Here is a 24,594-nt window from a genome sequence, read left to right as displayed (position 1 = left end):
TAGTGATACGCTGAATTTATAGAGCTCTTTGAGGGTTACAGTTAATGGATGGCTTGATCACAGTCAATAGGAATGCGCAGGGAACAAAATATTGTCTTCCATTTGGCAGACAAGATATAACTATTGAGCAATATGATAATTGGATTTAATTTCCTACAGGGAAGGGAGAAGAGTAGTGTCTTGACTCAGGGGAAAAAAAAAGTCAGTTGGAAACTGAGGCTGCTTTTACACTGTCACGCTCCTGTTGGAGGTGCAATGGTAATGAGGTAATATGAAGCTGGCTAATTAGGCACTAACATGCATATTCAGCACCTCATTAGCATAATGGCAGCTACAAAAATTTCAAAGTGCAGACTTCAAATTGCAGATTGACAGTGAAGATGGGGGCAGCTTCAAAATAAGTGCCCCACTTCGACATTCCCTTACTTCCATAAAATTAGATTAGTGTAAGGGCATGTCAAAGTGGGGCACTTATTTTGAAGCTGTCCCCATCTTCACTGTCAATCTGCAATTCGAAGTGTGCACTTCGAAATTCGTGTGGCTGCCATTATGCTAATGAGGCACTGAATATGAATGTTAGAAACTCATTAGCCTGCTTTGAATTTCCTCATTACAATGCCACCTCCCTTGGGAGAGTGAGAGTGTAGAAGCACTGAGACTGAGATCTACAGACATGAAGGAGGATCTTGGCAGCCATAAGAAGATCTGAATGGGGTCAGTTCCATTGCAGTTATTTACAGAGGAAAGCCTATGTAATTTAGCTGGTAGTGAAGCATAAGATTAGATCAGCCCTACCCCCTCCTTTTTTTTTTAATTGGGAATTCAGCACACTGAAAATTCTGGACATTATTATTGTAATTCAGTATTGTAATTATTGTAGTTCATTATCATTGTAATTTTAATTATTATTAGTGTAATATCAACCAATATTTTCCCCAGAACTATTTTATAAAATACTTTTTAGCTTTAACAGTTCTGGAGAATAAAATCCTTTTCCTGAAAATATTAGTGGTGCAAGCTTTCCCCTACTATTCTTTTTGTGTGCTCCAGCCTAGACATGGAAGATCAACTGGAGAATAGAAGCCATTTCAGTTTCCTGGGTGTAATCCATTTGTTGGCTCCTCCACTGAGAGTACCAGAAGGGTGCTGTTGGGATGGAGTGTTTGTTTTTTAATGTGACTACCTAGCAATGTGAAGGTAGAGTTAGAACAGTGTGTGGTGCCAGCTTAGAGAGTCGGGTGGTATTGGGGCGGGTGGACAGTGCAGTTTAGGACTAAACTGCTGCCTTTCTATGAATTATTTCATATACCTTGTCAAAGAACCACCTGGCTGTACTATCTTTCCATCACTGGTATTCTTTTCTGCATTTGAATTAGAGACCTAGGAGTTGGGTTGGGTTGGACCTATTACTGGAGGTTTCATCACGTGACATAATTTTAATTAAATATTAATCTTTACTCTCTGGAAACTCCAGGGCAGTTCTGGAGGCTTGTTTACCTAGCAGTGTTTGTGTCATTTTACCAGTGCCCTGAGACTTCTAGTTCCCAGTGGCCGTGTCTACACTAGCCCCAAACTTCGAAATGGCCATGTAAATGGCCATTTCGAAGTTTACTAATGAAGTGCTGAAATACATATTCAGCACTTCATTAGCATGTGGGCGGCCACGGCACTTCGAAATTGAGACGGCTCATCCAGATGGGGCTCCTTTTCGAAAGGACCCTGCCTACTTCGAAGGCCCCTTATTCCCATGAGCTGATGGGAATAAGGGGACTTCGAAGTAGGCGGGGTCCTTTCGAAAAGGAGCCCCGTCGGGATGAGCTGCGCGGCGGCGAGGCGCGTCAATTTCGAAGTGCCGCGGCCGCCCACATGCTAATGAAGCGCTGAATATGCATTTCAGCGCTTCATTAGTAAACTTCAAAATGGCCATTTGCGTGGCCATTTCAAAGTTTGGGGCTAGTGTAGATGTAGCCAGTGTGACAATATAGAACTTGAGAAAACACTTTCCGTATTGCAAAAAGCCTACTTTTACCTACTGAGTAGACATTTCATTTCTTGCAGGAAAAATGGTAGTTTATTTTTAATGCACTCAATTTTGAATTAAAAAGGTTGGGAAGAAATAGTACTGTATTCCAGACTATTCTCACATCATCTCTACTGTTGCACTGTAATGCAGAAACTCTTTACGTTTTATTTTGTTCAAAAGCAGAATCCCTTTGAATTTTACAAACAACTATTTTGCTGCTTATTGAATCTAAGAAACTTCATCTTAATAACAGCAAAAATTTATTTTTAAAAAGGCCAGAGATGTTCTAACTATGCATTTGTTTTGTCATAAAAAGGCATAATAATTGTACTTTGATGTTTAGTATAGGAAGATGAAATTTTCTCAGTAACATTTGCCTTTATCTTAAGAAGAACATAGGTTTTCTCTGTGGAAGAGAGAAGTTATGTCTCAGTTCAGCTAAGTAAGAAACAAAAGGCGAAATATGACTATGTCTACATGAGAGGGATGTTCTGACAAAACTGGGCTTTTATTGGAAAATCCTGTGGCACATCTATCTACAAAATGTGCTTTGTCCACAGTCTGTCAACAAAACTCACAACATCCGCCAGCGGCATTATACCGTTCCATGTTCAGGTATAACACCTTTCTTGACCATTTCCTGTGAACAGAACAGCTGTGTAGAAGCTCTGGGGCCCTTGTGTTGACATACAGGGCTTCCAGTTCACTGGGCAGCTCTGTTTACTGAGTTTCCAGTCAGCCATTCTGTCAAGAGAGGGCGGATCACTTTTTTGATCTGCTTTTGTGTGTTGACACAATCTGGGTCTGTCCCATGAAAGCTCACCAAATAAATTATTTTGTTAGTCTTTAAAGTGCTACTTTACTGTTCTTTTGTTCTGTCAACAGAAGTTTTGTAAACATATCCCTTCCAACAGTCACTTTTGTCGACAGATGCTTCTCGTGCAGATGCAGTATATTGGTGTTAGGGATCAACCAGGAAGATTTTTTTTTAAAAAGACATCATATATTAAGTTTAAGAAAATGAAACTTTTCTCCATATAAGCTGTGCATTATTTTATTCATAAAAGCTGAACTTAAGAAGAATAGGAATTAACTACATATTTTTTCGCTCCTACTGTTGGTTATTTTGGTATGGGCTGTGAAACCTTCAATGTAATATTATATATTTTCTTTCTATTTTTCATTGTCTTCTAAAACATAATAAGATGTATTTAAGAGGTCACAAAATTATTGACACTAAGTACTGTCATAGGACAGGGTCCTAGGCTGAAAGGACCACTATTCTGGCCATTCTTGTGTCCTCATGTTAGTGCATGCTATATTATGTACCCTCAATTATGTGGTCGTAATATAGTCTTGAGTGCAGATACCCTAGGTAGTACAATAGAATATAAAATGTGAAATTGTAAAAACTTAAATGCATTTAGCTTAGCATATGTTGCTATTTCAGAATGGTATTGCAGTGAATGTAAATTGTCATTAATTTGATAAGTATAACAGCAATGACCTGGACATAAAACCTACAAATTCATGTAGTTGAATTTCCTGTGGCATTAATTTATGCCTTGGGAAGTGTTGTTTGTAAGCCAATTGTTATTAAGCCACAGGATCCTGCGAAGCTTACCATACAACAGCGTATCCATGGTAACAGATATTGCCTTGGTATGAGGATATGCAAATTATTTTCTGTTGTAAGGGCAGAATTCACCTCTCCTCCACAAAATCCAAGTGAGCAGCTCAGAGGAGCTATGTGAGGGCATTCCACTGCATGCAAAGTATGTGCAGGCCACAAGGTTGCAATGCATCCCCCTTTTGTGGCTTTAGAACACTATAACTGGAAGGAACCTCAAGAGGTCATTGAGTCCAGTTCCCTGACCTCTTGGCAGGACCAAGCACCATCTAGACCATCACCAATAGGTGTCTGTCTAACCTGCTCTTTAAAATCTCCAGTAATAGAGATGCCACAACCTTCCTAGGTAATTTATTCCAGTATTTAACCACCCTTACAGTTAGGAAGTTTTTCCTAATGTCCACCCTAAATGTCACTTGCTGCTGTTTAAACCCATTGTTCCTTGTGCTATCCTCAGAGGCCAAGGAGAACAATTTTTCTCCCTCCTTGTAACTCTCTTTGAGGTACTTGAAAACCACTATCATGTCCCCTCTAAGTCTTCTCTTTTCTAAACTAAACAAGACCAGTTCTTTCTGTCTTCCCTGATAGCTCATGTTCTGTAGACCTTTAATCATTCTTGTTGCTCTTCTCTGGACCTTCTTCAATTTCTTCCACATCTTTCTTGAAATGTGGTGCCCAGAACTGGACACAATACTCCAGTTGAGGTCTAATCAGCACAGAGTAGAGTGGCAGAATGACTTCTTATGTCTTGCTCACAACACTCCTGTTAACGCATCCCAGAATCCTGTTTGCTTTTTTTGCAACAGCATCACACTGTTGACTCATATCTAGCTTTTTGTCCACTAAGACCCCTAAATCCCTTTCTGTGGTACTCTTTCTTAGACAGTCACTTCCCATTCTATATGTATGAAGCTAATTGTTCCTTCCTAAGTGGAGTACTTTGCATTTGTCCTTATTAAACTCCATCCTGTTTACCTCTGACTGTTTCTCTAGTTTGTCCAGTTGTAACCCCTCCCAGCTTGGTATCATCTTCAAACTTGATAAGTATACTCTCTCTGCCAATATCTAAATTGTTGATGAAGATATTAAATAGAACTTGTGTTACGGCCAATCTGATTCCTGGGCTCCAGGCCTCTGTTCAGTCCACTAGCTCCACAGCCAGGATGCTGTTGCCCTTCTTGAGATGGTGGCGGGATGGTGGTCTGGGGGGAACCTGGGCCCCACCCATTCATTCCAGGTTCTGGCCCAGGGACCCTGTATGGCTGCTACTGGTGGGAAGGGCTCCCCTCACCGTGCACACTGCAACTCTTCTCCCTGGTACACTTCCCTAGAGGATTCCACACCCCCCATACCTCCTCCAGGTAGTGGCACAGCAGTAGCAGCAGTGTGTTACCCGTCCTGGATCAGCTCTCCCATGTGATCAGTTTGTTCTGGCATTACGTTGAATCTCAAAGCTGCCTGGATAGGAGCCTTAGCCCTTTACTGCTGAGTACTCCTCCCCTTCTCTGCTGTCTCTAAAAACTTCCCTTGCTTCTCTCCACTCACCTCCTATACTCTCCTCATCCACCCTACCCTTCCACTGGGCAAAGGGTTCTTTTAAAAGGCAGTCTTAAGTGGGACCGGCTGCCCCATTTGACCCGGGGCAGCTTCCTCCCCAGCTGCTCACACTCCGCTTGTTTAACAGCCCTGTTTTTCCCTCTTGTACTCACCCTCCCAGCCTTATGCTGTCACACACTGATTCCAGAATAGATCCCTGTGGAGCCCCACTTGTTATGCTCTTCCAGTATGACCACAGACCATTAATAACTACTCTCTGAGAAAAGAAGGCACTGGGTGACATGCCTGTTCTCTCCTACAGACAACCTCCCAACCTCATGAGGATCCTCACTAACAGCCACAGTCTATACCCCAGGAATACCAGTCCTGGAACCTTTCCCTGCAACAAAGCCCGCTGCCAGCTTTGTCCACATATCTTCTCTGGAAATACCATCACTGGACCTAACCAGGTTACTCACAGAATCACGGGCACTTTCTCATGCTTCTCTACTAACATCATATATGCCATCATGTGCCAACAATGCCCAGGTGCTTTGTATATTGGACAGACTTCTAACTCCCTTAGACAAAGGGTCAATGGGCACAAAACAGACATCAAAACACTCCAGATCCACAAACCAGTTAGTCAACATTTTAATGGAATGGGGCATTCTGTCAATGACCTCAAGGTATGTGTGTTACTGAAAAGGAATTATCGCTCCGTTTTGGAAAGAGAAACATCTGAGCTGGCTTTTATCTTCAAATTCGGCACATTAACACATGGTTTAAATTGTGATGGGAACTTTCTGAGTCACTATAGGGGCTTGTCTGGATACTTGGCTCAGTCTAATTCTTGACCTTCCCCTCCACCCCTCCACTCTCTGATTTGCTCACCTTGATTATCTTTTTCTGATTTGTCCTCCTTGCTTACTGTTTTTGGTTCTCTGTGCCTTAAATATTGAGTCTGTTCTGGTCTGGCTATGGTCTGAAGAAGTGGGTCTGTCCCACGAAAGCTCACCTAATAAACCATTTTGCTAGTCTTTAAAGTGCTACTTGACTGCTTTTTGTTTTGATAGTGTATAGACTAGCACGGCTTCCTCTTTGTTACTACTCTCTGAGAACAGTTATTCAACCAGTTGTGCACTCGCATTTGTATTTGCTTAGTTTATTGATAAGAAGATCACGCGAGACCATGTCAAATGCTTCACTAAAGGCTAGGTGTACCACACCGACTGCTTCTCCTTTATCCACAAGACTTGTTATCCTGTCAAAAAAGGCTGTCAGATTGGTCTGGTATGATTTGTTCTTTACAAATCCATTCAAGCTGTTACCTATCACCTTATTTTCATCCAGATGTTTGCAGATGAACTCCTTAATTATTTGCTCCATTATCTTTCCTGGTACAGAAGTTAAACAAACTGTTCTGTAGTTTCCTGGGTTGTTCTATTTTCCATTTTTATATATGTTTGCCTTTTCCAGTCTTCTGGAATCTCTCCCACCTTCCAGCACTTTTCAAAGGTGATAGCTAAAGGCTCAGAAACCTCCTCTATCAGTTCCTTAAGTATTCTAGGATGCATTCCAGGCCCTGATGACTTGAAGACATCTAATTTTTCTAAGTAATTTTTAACTTGCTCTTTTTTTATTTTAACCTCTAAACCTACCCCCTTCCCACTAGCATGAATTGTGTTAGGTATTTTTGCATTTGCCTTTTTGGTAAAGACCAAAACAAAGAAGTCATTAAGCACCTCTGCCATTTCCAAGTGTCTTGATATTGTTTCTCCCTCCTCACTTAGTAGTGGGCCTACCCTGTCCTTGGTTGTCCTCTTGCTTCTAATATATATATATATATATATATATATATATATATACACACACGCACACATATATATATATAGAATGACTTCTTGTTAGTGTTTATGTCTCTAGCTAGTTTGAGCTGTTGGAATAATAACAACAGCTCTTCTGCACAAGAGTCCCCATCCATGAGATATGTATATGTAAACCCTGCATGCCATCCTAAATGGGACCTTTGTGGAACTCTCCATCCTGAGTGTGCAAGTAGCTCAGTAGGAGTAGGATGAATTTCACTTAAATGAAAAAAAGTTAATTCAGTTCCAGATTTTTCAGTAACACGAAACAAAACCATGTGTTTATGCTACCATTTGTGTATTGCTTTTGGCAAGCTACATTATATTTGAATTATATAAAAATAAAAAAATTAAAAATATATAAAATAATTGTATTTTAATTATTTATTTGCTACATAAAAGTGCAACATTTTATTTAATAAAAGTATTATTCATGTTCAAATTTTAACCATCTTTTTTTTCTTTGTATTTTAGGGACACAGGTATTTAGCAGCAAAAATGAATTTAGGGTTAGCACACTGAAATTTCATGTTTCTGAGCCAAATCTTTTTGTTTGCGGAGGATTCAGCCCTGAAGTTAAAGCCTGGGATATAAGAAATTGTAAGGTAACATGTCTGATTAATTTCTTGTTCTCCAGACTTTTTTGGCTTGTCTGATATAGATGCATTCTGAAGGGTTGGGAGTGGGTCGCTAATAGGACTTTGTTTTGAAGTGGGAGGGGATAATTGGAAAGTAATAACATGTTTTTGTCACTCTTTCTTGCTGTGTGTGTTAAAAGGGAACAGTAAGTCAATGTTTGTCCTCTGTATAAAGCAAAAATGTATTTAAAACTTTTCTTTAAAAAGTCTTTTCTTTTTCAAAGAACTGTACAGTACAGTGGCTGTTGGAAGGCTGAACTGTCAAAAATTAATGAGGTAATGCATTTTCACTAGAAAGCATTGGTGGATAGGTAGGAAAAAACTGCCAGCATAGCTTGTAATACCCATTAAGTGCCATCCTCACTGTAACCTGTGGGAACCCTCCATTCATCTCTCCTTTCAAACTGTCTCAGGCTGTCTTCCAGTTCACTGCTACTTCCCCAGGGGTTTGCCAGGGAACCCCGGCCACCCACTATTTCAGGTTGCAGCTCAGTACCTTCAAACTGGCAGCCAAGGTTTGCACTCGTAAATCTTGCTGCTGTTCTCTTGAGCCTTTTCCTACTCCATCTCTGTTAAGCTTCCTTCTCTACCACTTCCCTGCATATGCCCTTTCCTCAGGGCCAGGATCCCAGAGCTTCTACTCTTCCCCATGGGCTTTCTCTTTTTCCATCTCTACGCTCAGAAAATGACTGCAGACTTCCATGCCACAGCCTTCTTCTACCCTTAGTGCCTGGCTTTATTCCAGCCCTGGCTGCTCATTCCATTCTCAATCAGCAGATACTTATCAAACCTAATCATCCTGCCAGTGTGATTTATCGGATTACTTAACCCCTTGTAGGCCAGACTAATCATTTTCAGTAAAGTCCTGCACAGATACAAAATTTGTATCTGCATCTGTTTCCACAAAAATGAGCTGTGCATATCAACATCTGTGATTGGGATAACTGAAGATATAAAGCAGATATCTGTAGATTTGCAGGGCTCTACTTTTCAGAATAGCATGGGGTGAACATCCTATCACAGGCTCCACAGGAGCTTTGCAAAGACCTCAGAGCTAATACTGCCAGAACAGAAGGTCCAGGGTAAAAAACCACACAGACTCGTATACAATTAGCCAAAGAGAGTTTAAAATATAAAACTCAGGAACCAAGAAGAAAAAGATTTAGCTCAGCTGTAAGACATCTGCTGTTGAGAATAAAAGTGGCCTTTGGAGCCAAGCCAAAGTATCCAGCTCTCACTCCCTCATTCAGTGCAGGTGTTTCCTGCCTGTGAAATGGATCACTGATGATACCAAGTATTAGTCAGTGTAAACAGGTGACCCACTGAATATCAAGTGTGCTTCCTGCAAGGAGATGAAGCTATCCAACTGGCATATGAATTGCATTTCATGAATCACCTTTTAATAGCTAACTGAACAAACAGGAAGCCTAGTGGGAAGAGTCACAGGGCACTTTTATAAGAAATCTGAAGTTCTCTTAAGCACACTGAAATTCAATGAATTTGTGAAAAAAACCTGCTGTAATTAGTCAATTGAATTACTTAACAACTGAGGCATAGCTTGCATTGAGTCCCTAATTACGATGATGCTTTAGTGCACCATCCCTGAGGCCAGATAATCAAAATCATTTCAGAGCTCCCCGGCTCCACTGGAATAATTTGTTACATTCATTGAAAAGGTGAAGCCTATTTACCCCTAGGCTGCCAACCAACTCTATTGTCTACTTTGTGGTCTTGCCTGCACTTGTGGTGACATAGAGGGTACATGTAGGGTACACTGCAATGAAAAGCAGCCTGCATTCACACTGTGGTATGTAGCCACAGTGAAAAAGTTTACACAGTGGGGAGGCAGAGAGGAAAGGCTGCAGCATTAGGGAAGCAGTGCAGACCCTATACTGCTAAAAGTAGCGTGAATGTGGGAAGTGCTGCTTGGGTGTGTAGAGAGGCATGACACCCCTTTACTTGTCTAAGCCATGCTTCACCATCTATATTGTTCTTTATACCATGCTAAATCACACCTTAGCATGAGTATAGAGAGCAGAGAGCACTCACCTATCAGCTGCCTTAAATATACACATAGCTTGTCAATGAGGGTTAGTGCCTTAGTTCTGTTTACGTACATTCCTCTGGGAGCAACTGGGTGGTATCTGGGATAAAGCCAAAACTTCAGCTCATCTTCATCTAGCCTTGCATGCTTCCCTGCATGGCCACATACTGCTATGGCTCCTTGTCTTCTCGAGAGATGGTGGTTAGCAGTGGCAGTGAGGATCTATGGGCAGAGTTTGAGCCTGCAGCTTCTCTCGTGGCTTATCCGTCCCATATTAGATTTTCATGGTGAATTGCAATAAGCCCATGTAATTCTTTTTCCAAATTCTTGAGTCTGAGAGCTTTTCCTTCTAAGATGAAGTTCTTTTGTGTGGCTTACACATATACTGTCAAAGGATGATGTGCATCCTGTCATAACAATTGTCACCAGGCATTTCAATCTGATGATGCAGATTCTCAGGATTTTGGATCCATGTTAAATTTTTTCCATGGTGTTTTTGCATGTATCGTTGAATCTTAGCTTTGGTCTTCCTCTTGTTCTCAACCCACATGACAGTTCACTGAAGAGGATTTCTTTGGGAAGACGTTCATCACCCATTCGTCTCACATGACCAAGCCATCATAGTCTTCTGCTGTTGAGGATCACTCTGAGGCTGGGTATGCAAGATCTTGACAGGACATCTGCATTTGAAACTTTATCTTGACAGTTGACAGTCATAATTCTGCGGAGACAGTGAAGATGAAAGCTGTTCCATTTTTTTCTCCTGGTTCGAGTAGGTGGTCCATGCCTCAGAACCATATAGCAGGATACTCAATATACACTCCTGGTATATTAGTATATTTGTTTTCACCATCAGCTTAGGATTGTTGCGTGCTTATTTTGTCTGACAAAAATTGTAGCTGCCTTCCTGATTCTGATGTTCAGTTCTTCGTCCATGAATAGGTTTGTTGTGACGGTAGATCCAAGGTAACAGAAATGTTGAACCACATCTAATGGGCTCTTATGCAGAATAACATTGGGTTGCTAAGGTACACAACAGTTTTCTTCATGCTGATGTCAAAAGAAAACAACTTGAAGGCTGTGGATAGAGAATCCATCAGTGACTGTAGCGTGTTTTCATTATGAGTGATGAGAGCTGCATCATCTACGAAGAGGAGCTCCCTGATGAGGACTTTCTTGACCTTAGTTTTGGCCTTGAGTCTCTGCCCGGTTGTAGAGAGAGCCGTCTAATCCTGTGTGGAGAAATATATCGCTGCATGAGTTTTGAAATGCGCAATTTAGTAGAACTGAGAAGAATATGCTGAAAAGGGTAGGGGCAAGAACACACCATTGTTTGATTCAGCTGTTCATTGCAAACGGTTCCAAAAATGTAGATCCATTATATTGCACTGTTGCTTTCATGTTTTCATGAAAGGATGTTATGAGCTTGAGTAGGGTTGGTGGGCAGCTAATTTTGGCTTATACTCTGTATAGTCGTGATCTACTAATTGTGTCGAATACCTTTGCTAAGTCCACAAATGCTGTGAATAATGGCTTTCCTTATTCTCTGCATTTTTCCTGTAGTTGTTGAAGTGAGAAAATCATGTCCATTGTTGACCTGGCAGCCCTGAAACCACATTGTGTTTCTTGATAGACTCAATCTGCGAGTTTTTGCAGGCGTTTGAGAATGACATGGGCAAATACTTTGCCTGTTATGCTCAGTAATGAGATGTCTCTGTAGTTGTTGCAGTCATCCTTGTTGCCTTTGTTTTTATAGAGAGTGATGATGTTTGCATTCTTTATGTCCTGTGGGACATCACCTCCAGCATTTTAGGCGTAAATCATAGAGGAAGGGGAAGAGCACAGCCTTGTTTTCTGTCAAGACTTCAGCTGGAATTCTGTCATTTCTTGGAGCTTTTCCTTTGGAGAGATCATCAAGAGCTTGAGAAATTTCCTCCTCCATAGGCTCTGCATCTAATTCAGACATTTCTGGAAGTGTTGGGATGAGGTTGTCAAGTTGTCATTACTGGGTGAGGGAGGTAACCTAGTGACAGATGATGCAGGAAAAGCTGAAGTACTCAATGCTTTTTTGCCTCAGTCTTCATGGACAAAGTCAACTTCCCCAGGACGGTCCTAGATCACGCGGTATGGGAAGATGGAGAGCAGCCATCTGTGGGGAAGGAACAAGTTCTGAGCTATCTAGAAAAACTAGATGTGCACAAGTCCATGGGTCTTGATTTAATGCACCCCAGGGTACTGAGGGAATTGGCAGAGGTCATTTCTGAACCTTTCGCCATTATCCTTGAAGACTCTTGGAGATCGGGGGAGATACCAGATGACTGGAAGAAGGCAAATGTAGTGCCCATCTTTAAAAAAGGAAAGACGGACAATCCAGGGAACTAGAGACCCATCAGCCTTACCTCAATCCCTGGGAAAATAATGGAGGGAATCCTCAAGGAATCCATTTTGAAGCACTTGGAAGAGGGGAAAGTGATCAAAAGTAGCCAACATGGATTCACCAGGGGCAAGTCCTGCCTGACCAATCTGATTAGCTTCTATGATGAGGTAACAGGCTCTGTGGACATGAGGAAGTCAGTGGATGTGATATACCTTGAATTCAGCAAGGCTTTTGATATGGTCTCCCACAACATTCTTGTCCATAAATTAAGGAAATATGGATTGGATCCTTGGACTATAAGATGGATAGAAAGCTGGCTTGATGGTCGGGCCCGACGGGTAGCGGTCAATGGCTCAATATCTGGATGGTGGTCTGTTTCAAGCGGAGTGCTGCAAGGCTCGGTTCTAGGGCCGGTGTTATTCAATATCTTTATTAATGACCTGGATGAGGGACTGGGTTGCACCCTCAGCAAGTTTGCGGATGACACAAAACTAGGGGAAGAGGTAGATATGTTGGAGGGTAGAGAGAGAATCCAGAGGGACCTGGATAAATTGAAGGACTGGGCCAAAAGAAATCTGATGCAGTTCAATAAGGAGAAGTGTGGAGTCCTGCACCTGGGGCAGAAGAATCCCAAACTTTGTTACAGGCTGGGGACCGACTGGCTCAGTAGCAGTAAGATGGAAAGGGACCTAGGGGTTATGGTGGATGAAAGGCTGGATATGAGTGAACAGTGTGCCCTTGTAGCCAAGAAGGCTAATGGCATACTGGGGTGCATTAGGAGGAGTATTTCGAGCAGATCTAGAGAAGTAATTATTCCTCTTTATTCGGCACTGGTGAGGCCACATCTGGAATATTGTGTCCAGTTTTGGTCCCCCCAGTATAAGAAGGATGTGGATTTGCTGGAGCAGGTTCAGCAAAGTGCAACAAAAATGATTAAGGGTCTGGAGCACAAGACCTATGAGGATAGGCTGAGGGATTTGGGCTTGTTTAGTTTACAGAAGAGAAGACTTAGAGGTGATTTAATAGCAGCCTTCAACTTCCTGAAGGGGAGCTCTAAAGAGGAGGGTGAGAAACTGTTCTCAGTGGTGTCAGATGGCAGAACAAGGAGTAATGGTCTGAAGTTGAAGAGGGAAAGATGTAGGATAGGTATTAGGAAAAACTTCTTCACCAGCTGGGTGGTGAAACATTGGAATGCGTTGCCTAGAGAGGTGGTGGATTCTCCTTCCCTTGAGGTTTTTAAGTCCCGGCTGGACAAGGTCCTGGCTGGGATGACTTAGCAGGGGTTGATCCTGCTTGAAGCAGGGGTCTGGACTAGATGACCTCCTGAGGTCCCTTCCAGTCCTATGATTCTGTGATTCAGGTTGTATTGTACGCTCATGGGAATAAAGACTTGAGTAGTGTTCCACCCGTCTGGACATCTGCAGCTTTTTGTCTGTGATTACCTGTCTGTTTAAATGCTTCAGCGGGGTGACTTTGGTCTGAGTTCTTTCTTCAACCCATCATACATGGTTTTCAGGTTGCCCAAATCAGATGCCTTTTGAGTATTAGAACATAGATCAGCCCCATACTTCTTTGCACACAGCCTGGATTCTCTCTGAAGAACAGATCTTGTATATCAAAGTTGTGCTTTGAGATGGGTTCTTTATGTTATTCAGATGTGCCTTGTGTTTTTCTTCAAGAAGAGTCATAGGAATGTCAGCGTTTTCATTGATCCAGTCTTTGTTAGAGAATTTACATGTTCCAAAGGCAAATTTGGCAAATTTGTATATTGCATCTCTCAGCATGGACCATGTTTCATCAATGGTTTGTTGGTCAGGTTTGTGTTCCATTTTGCGAGTGAGATCATCTGCGAAGACAGACCATTTCAGCACATCTCCGGTGCTGTGAGGATATTGATTTTTGGCTTATTGCATTCCTTTATCATATTGGCTACGTCTACACTAGCCAAGACGTTTGAAATGGTCATACAAATGGCCATTTCGAAGTTTACTAATGAAATGCTGAAATACAATACAGCTGGCTACCTCGAAGTCCCCTTATTCCTATCTGCTCATAGGAATAAGGGGACTTCGAAGTATGCGGGGTCCTTTTGAAAAGGAGCCCCATCTGGATGAGTCACATGGTGGCGAGCCACATCAATTTCAAAGTGCCGTGGCCTCCCACATGCTAATGAGGTGCTGAATATGTATTTCAGCGCTTCATTAGTAAACTTCAAAATGGCCATTTGCATGGCCATTTCGAAGTTTTTGGCTAGTATAGACATGACCATAGTGTTTCTTTGGGATGATTTTCACTCTGCTGATGATCAAGGAGTGATCAGGATCACAGTCTGTGCTGTGATATGTGTGTGTAATTTTGACAGCATTGAGATGTTTCCTGTGTACTAGTACAAGGTCAAGTTGATGCCAGTGATTGGATCTGGGGTGGTGCCATGAAACCTTGTGACACTCTTTCAAGTTAAAGAAAGTATTAGTGGTGCAAAGCTGGTTCTTAAAGCTGAATTTGAGAAGACTGACCATTTTTGTTCATTTCCCAATAGTGTGATGACTGAGGCAGATGGGCAAGGACAGATGGTCACATCCAACTCTTGCATTGAAGTCACCAAGGATGTATAGTTGTTCACTAGTTGGAAGTGAGTTGATAACTTTCTGAAGATTATAATAAAAGCGGCCCTTGTCTTGGGAGCATGACACCAATGTGGGTGCATAAGCACTGATGATGTTGACATATTCTGACTTGGTGCAGAGCTTCAGGGATATAATGCATTCCAATTCAGCTGTGGACCTATTGATAGATTTCAGCACATTGTTCCAAACAGCAAATCCAACTCCACAGAGGCAGTGTTCCTCTGAACTCAAGCCCTTCCAGAAGAAAGTATAGTTGGTTTCTTTCACTGACCCAGCATCTGCCAGCAGCAATGTTGATGTTCGGAATGTGTAGCTGTTGGTCTATGACTGCTGTTTTGCATATTGAGTCAGTGTTCATTAGGTCATGGGCAGGTTCAAGTCCCAGACATGTGGTCTGCACATTCCAGCCACTGATCTGGAGGCACATTGATTTATTATTTTGTTTTTTGGTGGGTACGCCATTTACAACTACTTTTTGATTTTTGGTCTATCCCCATGCACCCAATGAGAAAGGCAGATGCGGTGGGTCAGCACCTTAATGATCGGGGGCTGCCTGGCTTGAGAAGGCGGTAGCTGACCAGTGGAGTGCGATGACTCCTCTCACTGATGAAAGTGACCTGTGGCGTCTTCCTCTTTACCAATTGAGGAGGGCTTATAACCCGTAACTGCCACTTCCTGTGTTGTTTCCATGCTATCAGCAAGGATGGAGTGTCCTCTCCATTTGGCATCCTCTTACATGCTGCATTGCCTGGGCTAGTGTTTAGAGCAAGCGCATTGCCCAAGCAACACTACCCAGCTCTTGGTCACCCCAGTTGAATCCAAAGGAAAGACAGAAGTCAGTATGTTTGGAACTGAGGTGACTGCAAGGAGATGCCTGAAAGCAGGCTTGACAAATCTCCACTGCTAACCAGCTTAGGGTCTCCACTCCAGATTTTCTGTCTGGGTTTACTCCCATAACCTTTGGATCTCCCAAACCTACCCACATGGCAGCAGGGAATTTTCAAACAGGGTTGTCTTCCCTGGGGTGACTTAAGGAGTCATGCTCCCTTGGATGCCAGTGACCAAATCATGGTTCATGCACCATTTGGATTAACTAAAATAAGGCAGGGACCCAGTTATCCCAGACACTCATCTCATGCAGAATGAGGGGGCAGAAGCCGCTCAGTCTGCTCACCTGCCATCACGCTTGGGGGTCCAGGCTGCCTGTCCCACACCTGGGGGCTGCTGGCGCTGCCTCTGCTGCCCCTGCTTGGGACTTGCAAAGGACCATGTGAGCAAGAAGAAATAATACATGGCAAATGGCGGGGAGGATCGGGCCGGCTCGATCTTCCCCACCACCACCCGCTCCCCTGTTGCTGAGCTCCCCTCTGCCTGCAGCCCCATGTCATGCTCCCCAGCCCAGCCTGCTCCCAACACCCCCTGCCCACAGCAGCCCACGACCCAGGCCGCTCCCAACACCCATCCATTCTGGTCCCCTAACTGCCCCCTCCCACCCGTAGGTAAGTTAAGAACTTACCACTGGTGCAGCCCAGGGGAGCTGCCACCTCCTCCACTGGAGCCACCAGTACCTACAGCTGCGCATGGCAAAGTGACAGCTGTGGTTGCGTGCTGTGCAGTGGCTCCAGCCACATGGTGGGCGCCCACAGCCATGCGGTCAGTTGCCTCCAGTCATGCTCTGCAGCTTCCTCCTGCACCCTCTGGCCTGGCCTGGCCTGGCCTGGTCCCCACATCTGCCCTGGCCCGGTCCCAGAACCCCCCAGCCTCCCTGCTCCCCACCACCCACCTTCCAGGTAAGTGAAGGACTTACTGTTGGTGCAGCCCAGAGGAGCCTCCGGTACCTCCAGCTGCACATGGCAAAGTGCCTCCCACTGCATGGCGGGGCAGCTGCAGCCGTGTGCTGTGGGTCCCACAGCCATGTGGCCAGGCACCTCCAGCCACACTCTGCAGCTCCCCCCGGGCACCCTCCGGCCCGGCCCGCTCCCAACATCCCCCAGCACGCAGCTGTCCCTGCACCCCTCAGTCCGGCCCGCTCCCAAAACCCACTGCGGTCTGGTCTCTGAGCCCCTGGGTCCACCATACTCCCCACATCCCCACAAGGTACTGCTGATGCAGCCTGGAGGGATGAGCTTCCACCACTTCCACCGGAGCTGCCATCTCTACTCAATGTTCTAGTATTTTTCTTATCTCACTGATGTGTGATGTTACCCAGATCATCCTATTCTAGGGGTCTGTTCCCCTCTCCGAGTCACTTGAGAGCTCTTGCAGGGTGGCCACATAAGCACTAGTTATAATCTAGTGCTGCATTTTATATAATATATATGTCCTCATGTTCATACAGTCTACAGAAGCATAACTAGAGTCAATAGGATGAAATTCAGAGGGAATATTTAAGATGATATGTATAATCAAAAACCTCTTCCTGATAGAGTAATGTTCTAGGTTACAGAAAAGTCTCTGTATACAGATGGTGGAATCAATAATGTTTGGGACTTGTAAAATTAGACTGAACACAACCCTAGAAAGTCTATGGAACAATGGGAACAATTCAGCACTAACACAGAAATGACCAGAATAATGATAGATCTTTTATTTTCAATGCCTTTGGTTTTTGCTTTTTATAAAATACATAATTACATTCTTGAAGCTTAAGGAAAGTCATCTATAGCTATGTGTAAGAGAGCTTATTCATAGCATATTGTTATTACAGTTCTCAGTATGGGAATCTCATTAAGGGACTGTTAAAAGCTAATAAATTTATAACGTGCAAATGCAATGTGGTTTCCTTGGAAACATTCTAGTACAATTGCTTTATGATGAACCATATTCATTTTAAGAAGTATTTAGTTAGGAGCTTTCATAAACTGGTGGAGATGTTTGTGCTCCTGTGGTTTCTGTAGAAACAGCTGAATCATAATCATATTCAGATCACATTGAAGAGAAAAATTCTTTGTGGAAGAAAAGGAAGTATATATTGGCAGGGAGGGGTAGCTCAGTGTTTAGTGCATTGGCCTTGTAAACCCAGGGTTGTGAGCTCAATCCTTGACAGGGCCTCTTAAGGTTAGATTAGGAAAAGAAAGTGTGAGGAATGGTGAGTACAGGGCATTGGACTCCATGTTCTTTCAAGGTCCCTTCCAGCCCTATGAGATAGGTATGTTTCTCTTTCAGTGAGAGAAATCCTTACTGATTTTGTGGGTAAGACCTTCAAAGGAAGATGAAGCAGGGGCATTAGCTAATTCATATTATTTGTGTATACATGTTGTAATGTATACAGGGGCTACATCTACACTAGAGGGCTTTTTTGTCAAAATAGGCATTTTGTCTACAAAACCCATGGACTGCCCATACTAAAAATGCATCTCAGCACTTTAGACACTCTGCACATTTGTCAACAGCTTTCTGCTTCTCCCCCACAAAGCAGAGCACCTTTCTTGACAGAATCTGATGATAAAAAAGCTGTGTGGACACACTGGGAGGGCCCTCTCTTGACATGCAGGGTTTATGGGTCACCGGGCTGCCCTGTCCGCTGTGCTTCTGGTTGGCTGTTCAGTCAAGAGAAGGCTGGGCAGTCCAGCTACTCTCTGTCAACAGAGCGGATCACTTTTTTGATCTGCTTTTGTGTGGACACACTCTGTCAACCCAAGTTTGATCCGAAAATCTGTTCTGTTCTGTTCTGACAGTAAATTCTGTTGACAGATCACTGTAGTATAGACATAGCCAGTAATCCTTTCCACATGTGACAATACATGTCTTTAAGGGTGTGTAGGAGTTCTGGGACGCCCAGCCCTTGGCCTAGGGGCGGGGCGGCAATCAAAAAAGGGTTATAAAACCGTTGCACTACAATCCAGGCCCAGCCCTCAGTTCAGGGCTAAGGTAATCCAAACTGATGGACATTTTGATTATGTTCATATGAAAAAAAAGAACTTTCAGCACATGTAAGAAAATAAGTATGTAGTATGTAAAACCTGTATTAATTGGTATATACATGCGAATACACATACATAGAAACAATAACATTTCAACATTTTTAATGAGATGGATGAGCCTAAAACCCAGCAGCTGATCATGCTGCACCTCCTTACAAAATTTCACCCCCCCGAGGGAGTCCACCCCCCCATTTTGTGCACCCCCAGTTAGATCAATCTGTCCCCATAGTGTAAACCTGTCCTTAGTAAAAGACAGTCATTATCCAAAGAGCTTATGACCTAAATAAACAAAATAAAAGAGCTGAAAAAACAAATTTCCCTTTTCACAAGTGTATTGAGGACTTGCTCAAGGCCACACAAAGAAGCCGTGGGAGTTTTTGAATTTGAACCTAGATGTCTCCTAAGAACAGTGGGTTATCACAGAGCCATTCTTTCCCTCATGATTCACATGAAACCGGAGAAATGGGACTTTATGAATGTGAAATGCACATACACTCTGGTGTTCCCACTTTGGGGCCAGAGTGTGGTGTATGCAGTTCACTTAATGTGAACCTTCAGCTTTTAAAAAATCAAATATCACTATGTATAATACACTGCAACAGCAGAAGACTATGTTGGCATGGGTATGTGAGAAGAATGGGTGATGAATGTCTTCCCAAAGAAATGCTCTTCGGTGAACTGTCATGGGGGGGTGAGAACAAGAGGAAGACCAAAGCTAAGATTCAAGGATATATGCAAAAACACCATGAAAAAATTCAACATAGATATAAACTACTGGGAATCTACATCAGCAGATCAAAATACCTGGCAATGACAGGGCACATCATCCTTCGATAGTATATGTGTAAAGTCACGTGAAAGAACTTCATCTTAGAAGGAAAAACTCTCAGACTCAAGAATTCAGAAATAGACTGACATGCTATTATTTCAATCAATGATTCATATCCAATATTGGACGGATAAGCCATGAGAGAACCTGCAAACTCAAACACTGCCCATAGATCCTCACTGCCGCTGCTAACCACCGTCTCTCGAGATGAAAAGGGGCCAGATAATGCGCTGCATACACTTCAAGAAATGCAATGGACCATCAGTACCAAAACAAGTCTCTTAAATTCAGCCTTACTAAATGCTATTCATATCACCAAGATTACTAGAATCTATGTGAAACTGCTTTCATTTTCTTAAATTATTATTCCTTGAAGAATGCCTGCAGCCCATAATGCTGCCTTAGTAAAGAGTTTCATCATTATGTGGGATTCTGTTGACACCATAAACCTTCAAAACCAAGTCTCTTTTGTCTACAAGTGTCGTGGCTGTGCTAGTAGACTGTACATTTTCAAAAACTCATGCAGTAAAAGTCTTCATTAACAAATAGCAGATAACGGGGTAGGGTATCTGACATTTTGCCTTAGCAGGTATCTGTGAGCATGTTGTGAATTAATGATCTAAATTAGAACAAAACAAATTTAATTATGAGTGCTTTTCACAGCAAGGACATTGCAATTATTTACTTCTGCAAAAGAACTTTGCAAAGTGAAACAAATGTGTATACCTTGATCCCAAGTACTAACCAAAATATTACATCATTGGTTCTTAGTTGGTCAGTCTACTGAACAACATTTATTAAAGTAAAAAAGCAATCTAGATTATAAAAGTTACATGCATCTTTTGAATATTGCTGTATCCTATATTACATAATTTCACTTTTTTGAATGATATTTTTTAATTTGGATGGAAAAGGTAATGTCTTTTCTCTGTGTCATCTCCCTAAAACTCCACAGCCCCTTTCTTTACCTGTTTCGTATTTGCCAGCCACTTGCTTTCTGTGTAGGGAATGAAAATGCTGCCTCTGGACCAATGGCGAGCTCTCTTGTCTTGAACAACTAAACCATCCAGACTAGGAATCAAACTTGGAACTCCAAGGTGTAAATTCATCCTGGAGCATGGAATCTGTGTAACAGGGACTCTTAGCACTTTATTCCAACACCATTTTATTTGCTGCTTTCCTTAGAAGTCTCCACACATGCTCTGTCACCAGTTCCCATCCTTACTTCACAGCAACTTCCTCTAATGATGTTTCCTTCAAAACATATGGGATATTGCAGTTGTTGCGGCAGAATTACAATCAACTTCTAACAGCGTCACTATGCAATATGCAACCTTACACAATGTCCAAGTGATAAGTATTAATACACAGTGAACAGCAGGACAGTGTTTTCTAAGACTTTCAGAATGCAGTAGATCAGAAATAGTATTGTGCCCTGAACTACTGTAAATGAGTTTAAAATGTGGAAATGTAAGCAGGCTTGAGGGCAACAGCTTCACATTTGTTTTCATTATGTACAAAATAATGAAAGTAAATGGTGATTGTTTCAATGGTGACCGGTGTATCTCTGGGAAGAGAGAGGGTATATATTCTTAGAAACCTTAATCTTTCATCTCTTTCTTTTGTAGCTTTCCATGATGTATATTATATATAGATAAACTGGCATGCAATTTAGTGCCTTTGTGGATTGTTCTTATATAGAAGTTAAAAGATGCAAAGATTAAAAAGAAGTGCGTGTCCACTTAAGAATAAATCAACAGACAAGAGCAACATGATGATTGCTTTGTCTTTTTCTGAAGCAGATATAAAAAATTACAGTGCCAGAGAGCAAGTTAATTCTGTAGCAAGTGATTTTGATTTCATAAGTCCAGATTAAAGAGCCATGTAAAATGAGATCTCAAACTGCATCAAGCAGCACAAGATGCATCTGAAGTAAAACCCTGATTTCCTGACATACATGGGACCGACAGATGGACAGACAACCCGAAATGTCAGATAATGGGGGAGAGGGACTGCTGGCTGCCAGGGGAGGCTTCTGCAGGGCAGGCTACTGGTGACTGCCTGGGGCCAGCTGCCTGGATTGAGCTGTTGGCTTCCTGGGCCTGCTGGCCACGGTTGGCTCCTCAGGCCAGCTGCCTGCTCCATAGGGTGGGCTGCCGGCTACCACAGGGCCAGCTGCCACGGAGCCAGCTGCCTGGACCAGCTGCCCAGGGTGGGTTGCCGGCTGCTGCTGAGCCAGCTGCTGCTGAGGCAGCTTCCCAGAGCAGGCTGCCAGCTGCCCAGGACCAGCTGCCCGCTGCCCAGGGTTGGCTCCCCAGGCTGGCTGCTGGCTGCCCACTCCCTGGGGCAGGCTGCCAGCTGCTGCACAGCTGGGGGAGCAATAGTCTGGCTTCTGATTATCTAACATTCCATTTTATCCCAAACTGCCTTGACTGGTGTCAGATAAAGCAGAATGTTGGATAACTGGAGGTCGGATAACCATGGTTGTACTGTATTTTTAAAATTTGCTAGGGAGCATGTAAACACTGATTAACTGTGGCAGTGTATATAGTGGTGGAAACAAATTTTTGCATAGATTAATAAATATGTCCATTTTAATTATTTCCCCACATTTTGACCATTCTCATCATTAAAGGCATGCCCTCTTACTGTATGCATCCCCAAATGTGCGTAAGAGAATTGCATGTAGCATCCCTAGAGTATGCCATAATCATGCTCTGTGGAAATATACGTATATGTGCTTCAGAAAGGCTTCCAAAAAACATTGTGTTGCTGAGGTCCTAAATAGAGTATTTGAGTTTAAATGTATTCATTTGTTAAACCAAATCAAACCAAAACATCCTCTTTGGAGTTCTGTTTAGGATTTTCATTTATTGTCTCCTTTTACTGTGAGTTAGCCTTTATCCCGTTGTTCAGCCTCTCTTCTTCCATGTCTGCATTTTGTGCATCTCCATCTTTTGATCTTTCCAACTGCCATGGCTAGAATTTGACTCCTCTTTAAAGATTCATGTTGCTAGGTAACCACCTCTTCCATTTCCTGTTTTATCTGGATGTTAGAGCGCCCCTTTTGCATTAATAGCATCTTTTTTTCTTACATGATTTTCTCTTAGTTTAAATCATTCCCAGGTTTGCTGCAAGCTGTTGAGATTCCTTGTGTTTTATCATTTCTCATTCAGAAGACAGCTATAGTATAGAGGAGTGCTGAAAAATGTTTTGGTTTTCTATTTTCTTTACTCTTAAAAGTTTAGCTTTTTTTGTAATACTGTAAAGAGTTATCCATTCACAGTTTTCACAAAATTATAAAGCAAAGGCTATATATATATACAAGTATCACTTTTGACTTAAAAAGTCTCATTGCTTTTTCTGTTGTGTAAGATTCCTAATCCTAGGAATTTAAGTTTGAAGAGAAAACATTTACTTCTTCACCATCTAAAAATGCAAACAGACTGCTGAAAATTATGTAAATTTTGCAGACCTCAGGCTTACTTACACCTTGTTGATTTTATTACAATGTGTGGGCACTGCCTGCATGACCCAGAGTCTACCATTAATTGCAAGCATTACATTTCCAAACTGGTGAGACAGGCAGAGCATGAGAACAATTGCAGCAGCTGCTCCCATATCTGTATGTAATAAGGTGAAAAGTATCCAGGTTTTTCAGGTGGAGGCACTTTTGTTCTATGTATATTTGTTTTTCACAAGTTTATTTATAAATGATGTCAGAGATTGTTAGGTGGAAGACTTGATGGATGTTCATCACAACATTTTTGAACATTTTAAAAGCCTTGGTTTTCGATGTTCAATATCTAAGGAAACAGAGCATGTGTTACCAACACCATCTGGGAGCAAAACAGGGGCTAATCACTTGAGTCCCTGTAGTCATTCTAAATTTTCATTTGTGGGTATCATTCTCTGATCAACTGGGGCAGTACTTTTGCTGTCTATTAATACAAAAATATTTAAAATTAAAATAATGTTAATCGTCTTATTCAAAATCTGGATTTCATTGCTTTAGTTACTTTGGCTATGTTTAGACTAAAGGGTTTTGTGTTGACAAAACCCACAGAGCATCCAGATTCTCAAGGGTCTTCTGTCAACAGTAAGTCAATAGAACGCAGCATTTTTGCCTACAGCTGTATCCTGCTTGCCATGAGGAAGAACCCCTTGGTCAATGGAGATCTGTCGACAAAAAGCCAGTCTGAATGTTTCTGGGGGCCTTCTGTTGACAGAAAGAGCATCCAGGACATGAGGCATCACTGTCTGCTCTGCTTCTGGCTGGCTGTTTTGCCGATAAAGTGGCCAGGCAGTAAGATCAGGTCAGATCAAAAGAGTGATCCACTTTACGATCTGTCGACAAAGTTTTGTCAGAACTTCTGTGGATAGATCGCTCTAATCTAGACAAATGTCTAACTGAATCCTGAACATTGTATTTTTCAGTTTTTACGTTATACTTTTATATTATTCATGTCAGTCAGCCAACTAGTTCATGGCCCTGTGAGTGAGTAAGTGAATATTTGGGAAAAGACACAGGGGCAAACACGTTTTAACATTACCACAGATCTTTAAGGTCAACAAAGAGAAAACCTAGATCTCAGTGAAAGAGCCACCAACAATGTTCAGCTTAGCCTCAGAAAGAGGAGCTGAGGAGACCCTGACTGGATTCAAACCTGTGGTACCAGGCTACTTCCATACACCTTCCCTCTTGTTTTTCATACCAGAGCATTATAATGATATGAAAAAGCAAGAGAGAGAGAGAGAGAGAGAGGTGGCATAAGAGATTAGTGCATTATAGTGGAATTTTTTGTAGGTTTCTGACTCTACAAACCTTCCCTACATAGTTCTGCAGCTGGAAACAGGGTTTTAGCTACTTGTATTGTACTTATTTTTTCTGGAGCACCTCTAAGAAGTTTTTCTTAATTACCTCCGAGGTGAATGATCCCACTGATTGTCATTATTGTCAGAAGTTATTTCCAGATAGCCAAGTTAAGCTGACAAATTCGAAAATTAACAAAATTATGTAATAACTAACAGTCAGCCTTGGACTTGAGAAAAAACAATCCTTTTGTAAACGGAAAATCAGTTCTATGTCCCACAGATGC

At 42.3% G+C, this 24,594-nt stretch overlaps 1 protein-coding gene across 4 annotated transcripts in view; it reads left to right on the top strand.

Moving 5' to 3' along the window:
• WDR25 (WD repeat domain 25) overlaps positions 1-24,594 on the top strand; it is a 144,366-nt gene that overhangs the window by 86,644 nt on the left and 33,128 nt on the right. For all 4 annotated transcript variants that reach the window (XM_074996510.1, XM_074996509.1, XM_074996508.1 and 1 more), the window contains one exon: positions 7,532-7,662. In XM_074996510.1, the coding sequence (XP_074852611.1) occupies positions 7,532-7,662 (131 nt within the window). The remainder of the gene's footprint in view (positions 1-7,531; positions 7,663-24,594) is intronic.

This window comes from Carettochelys insculpta, chromosome 6 (genome assembly GCF_033958435.1).
Source record: "Carettochelys insculpta isolate YL-2023 chromosome 6, ASM3395843v1, whole genome shotgun sequence".
In the NCBI taxonomy this organism is placed as follows: Eukaryota; Metazoa; Chordata; order Testudines; family Carettochelyidae; genus Carettochelys; species Carettochelys insculpta.
The sequence above is the reverse complement of the archived record's forward strand: the minus strand, read 5'-3'. Positions and strand labels throughout refer to the sequence as shown.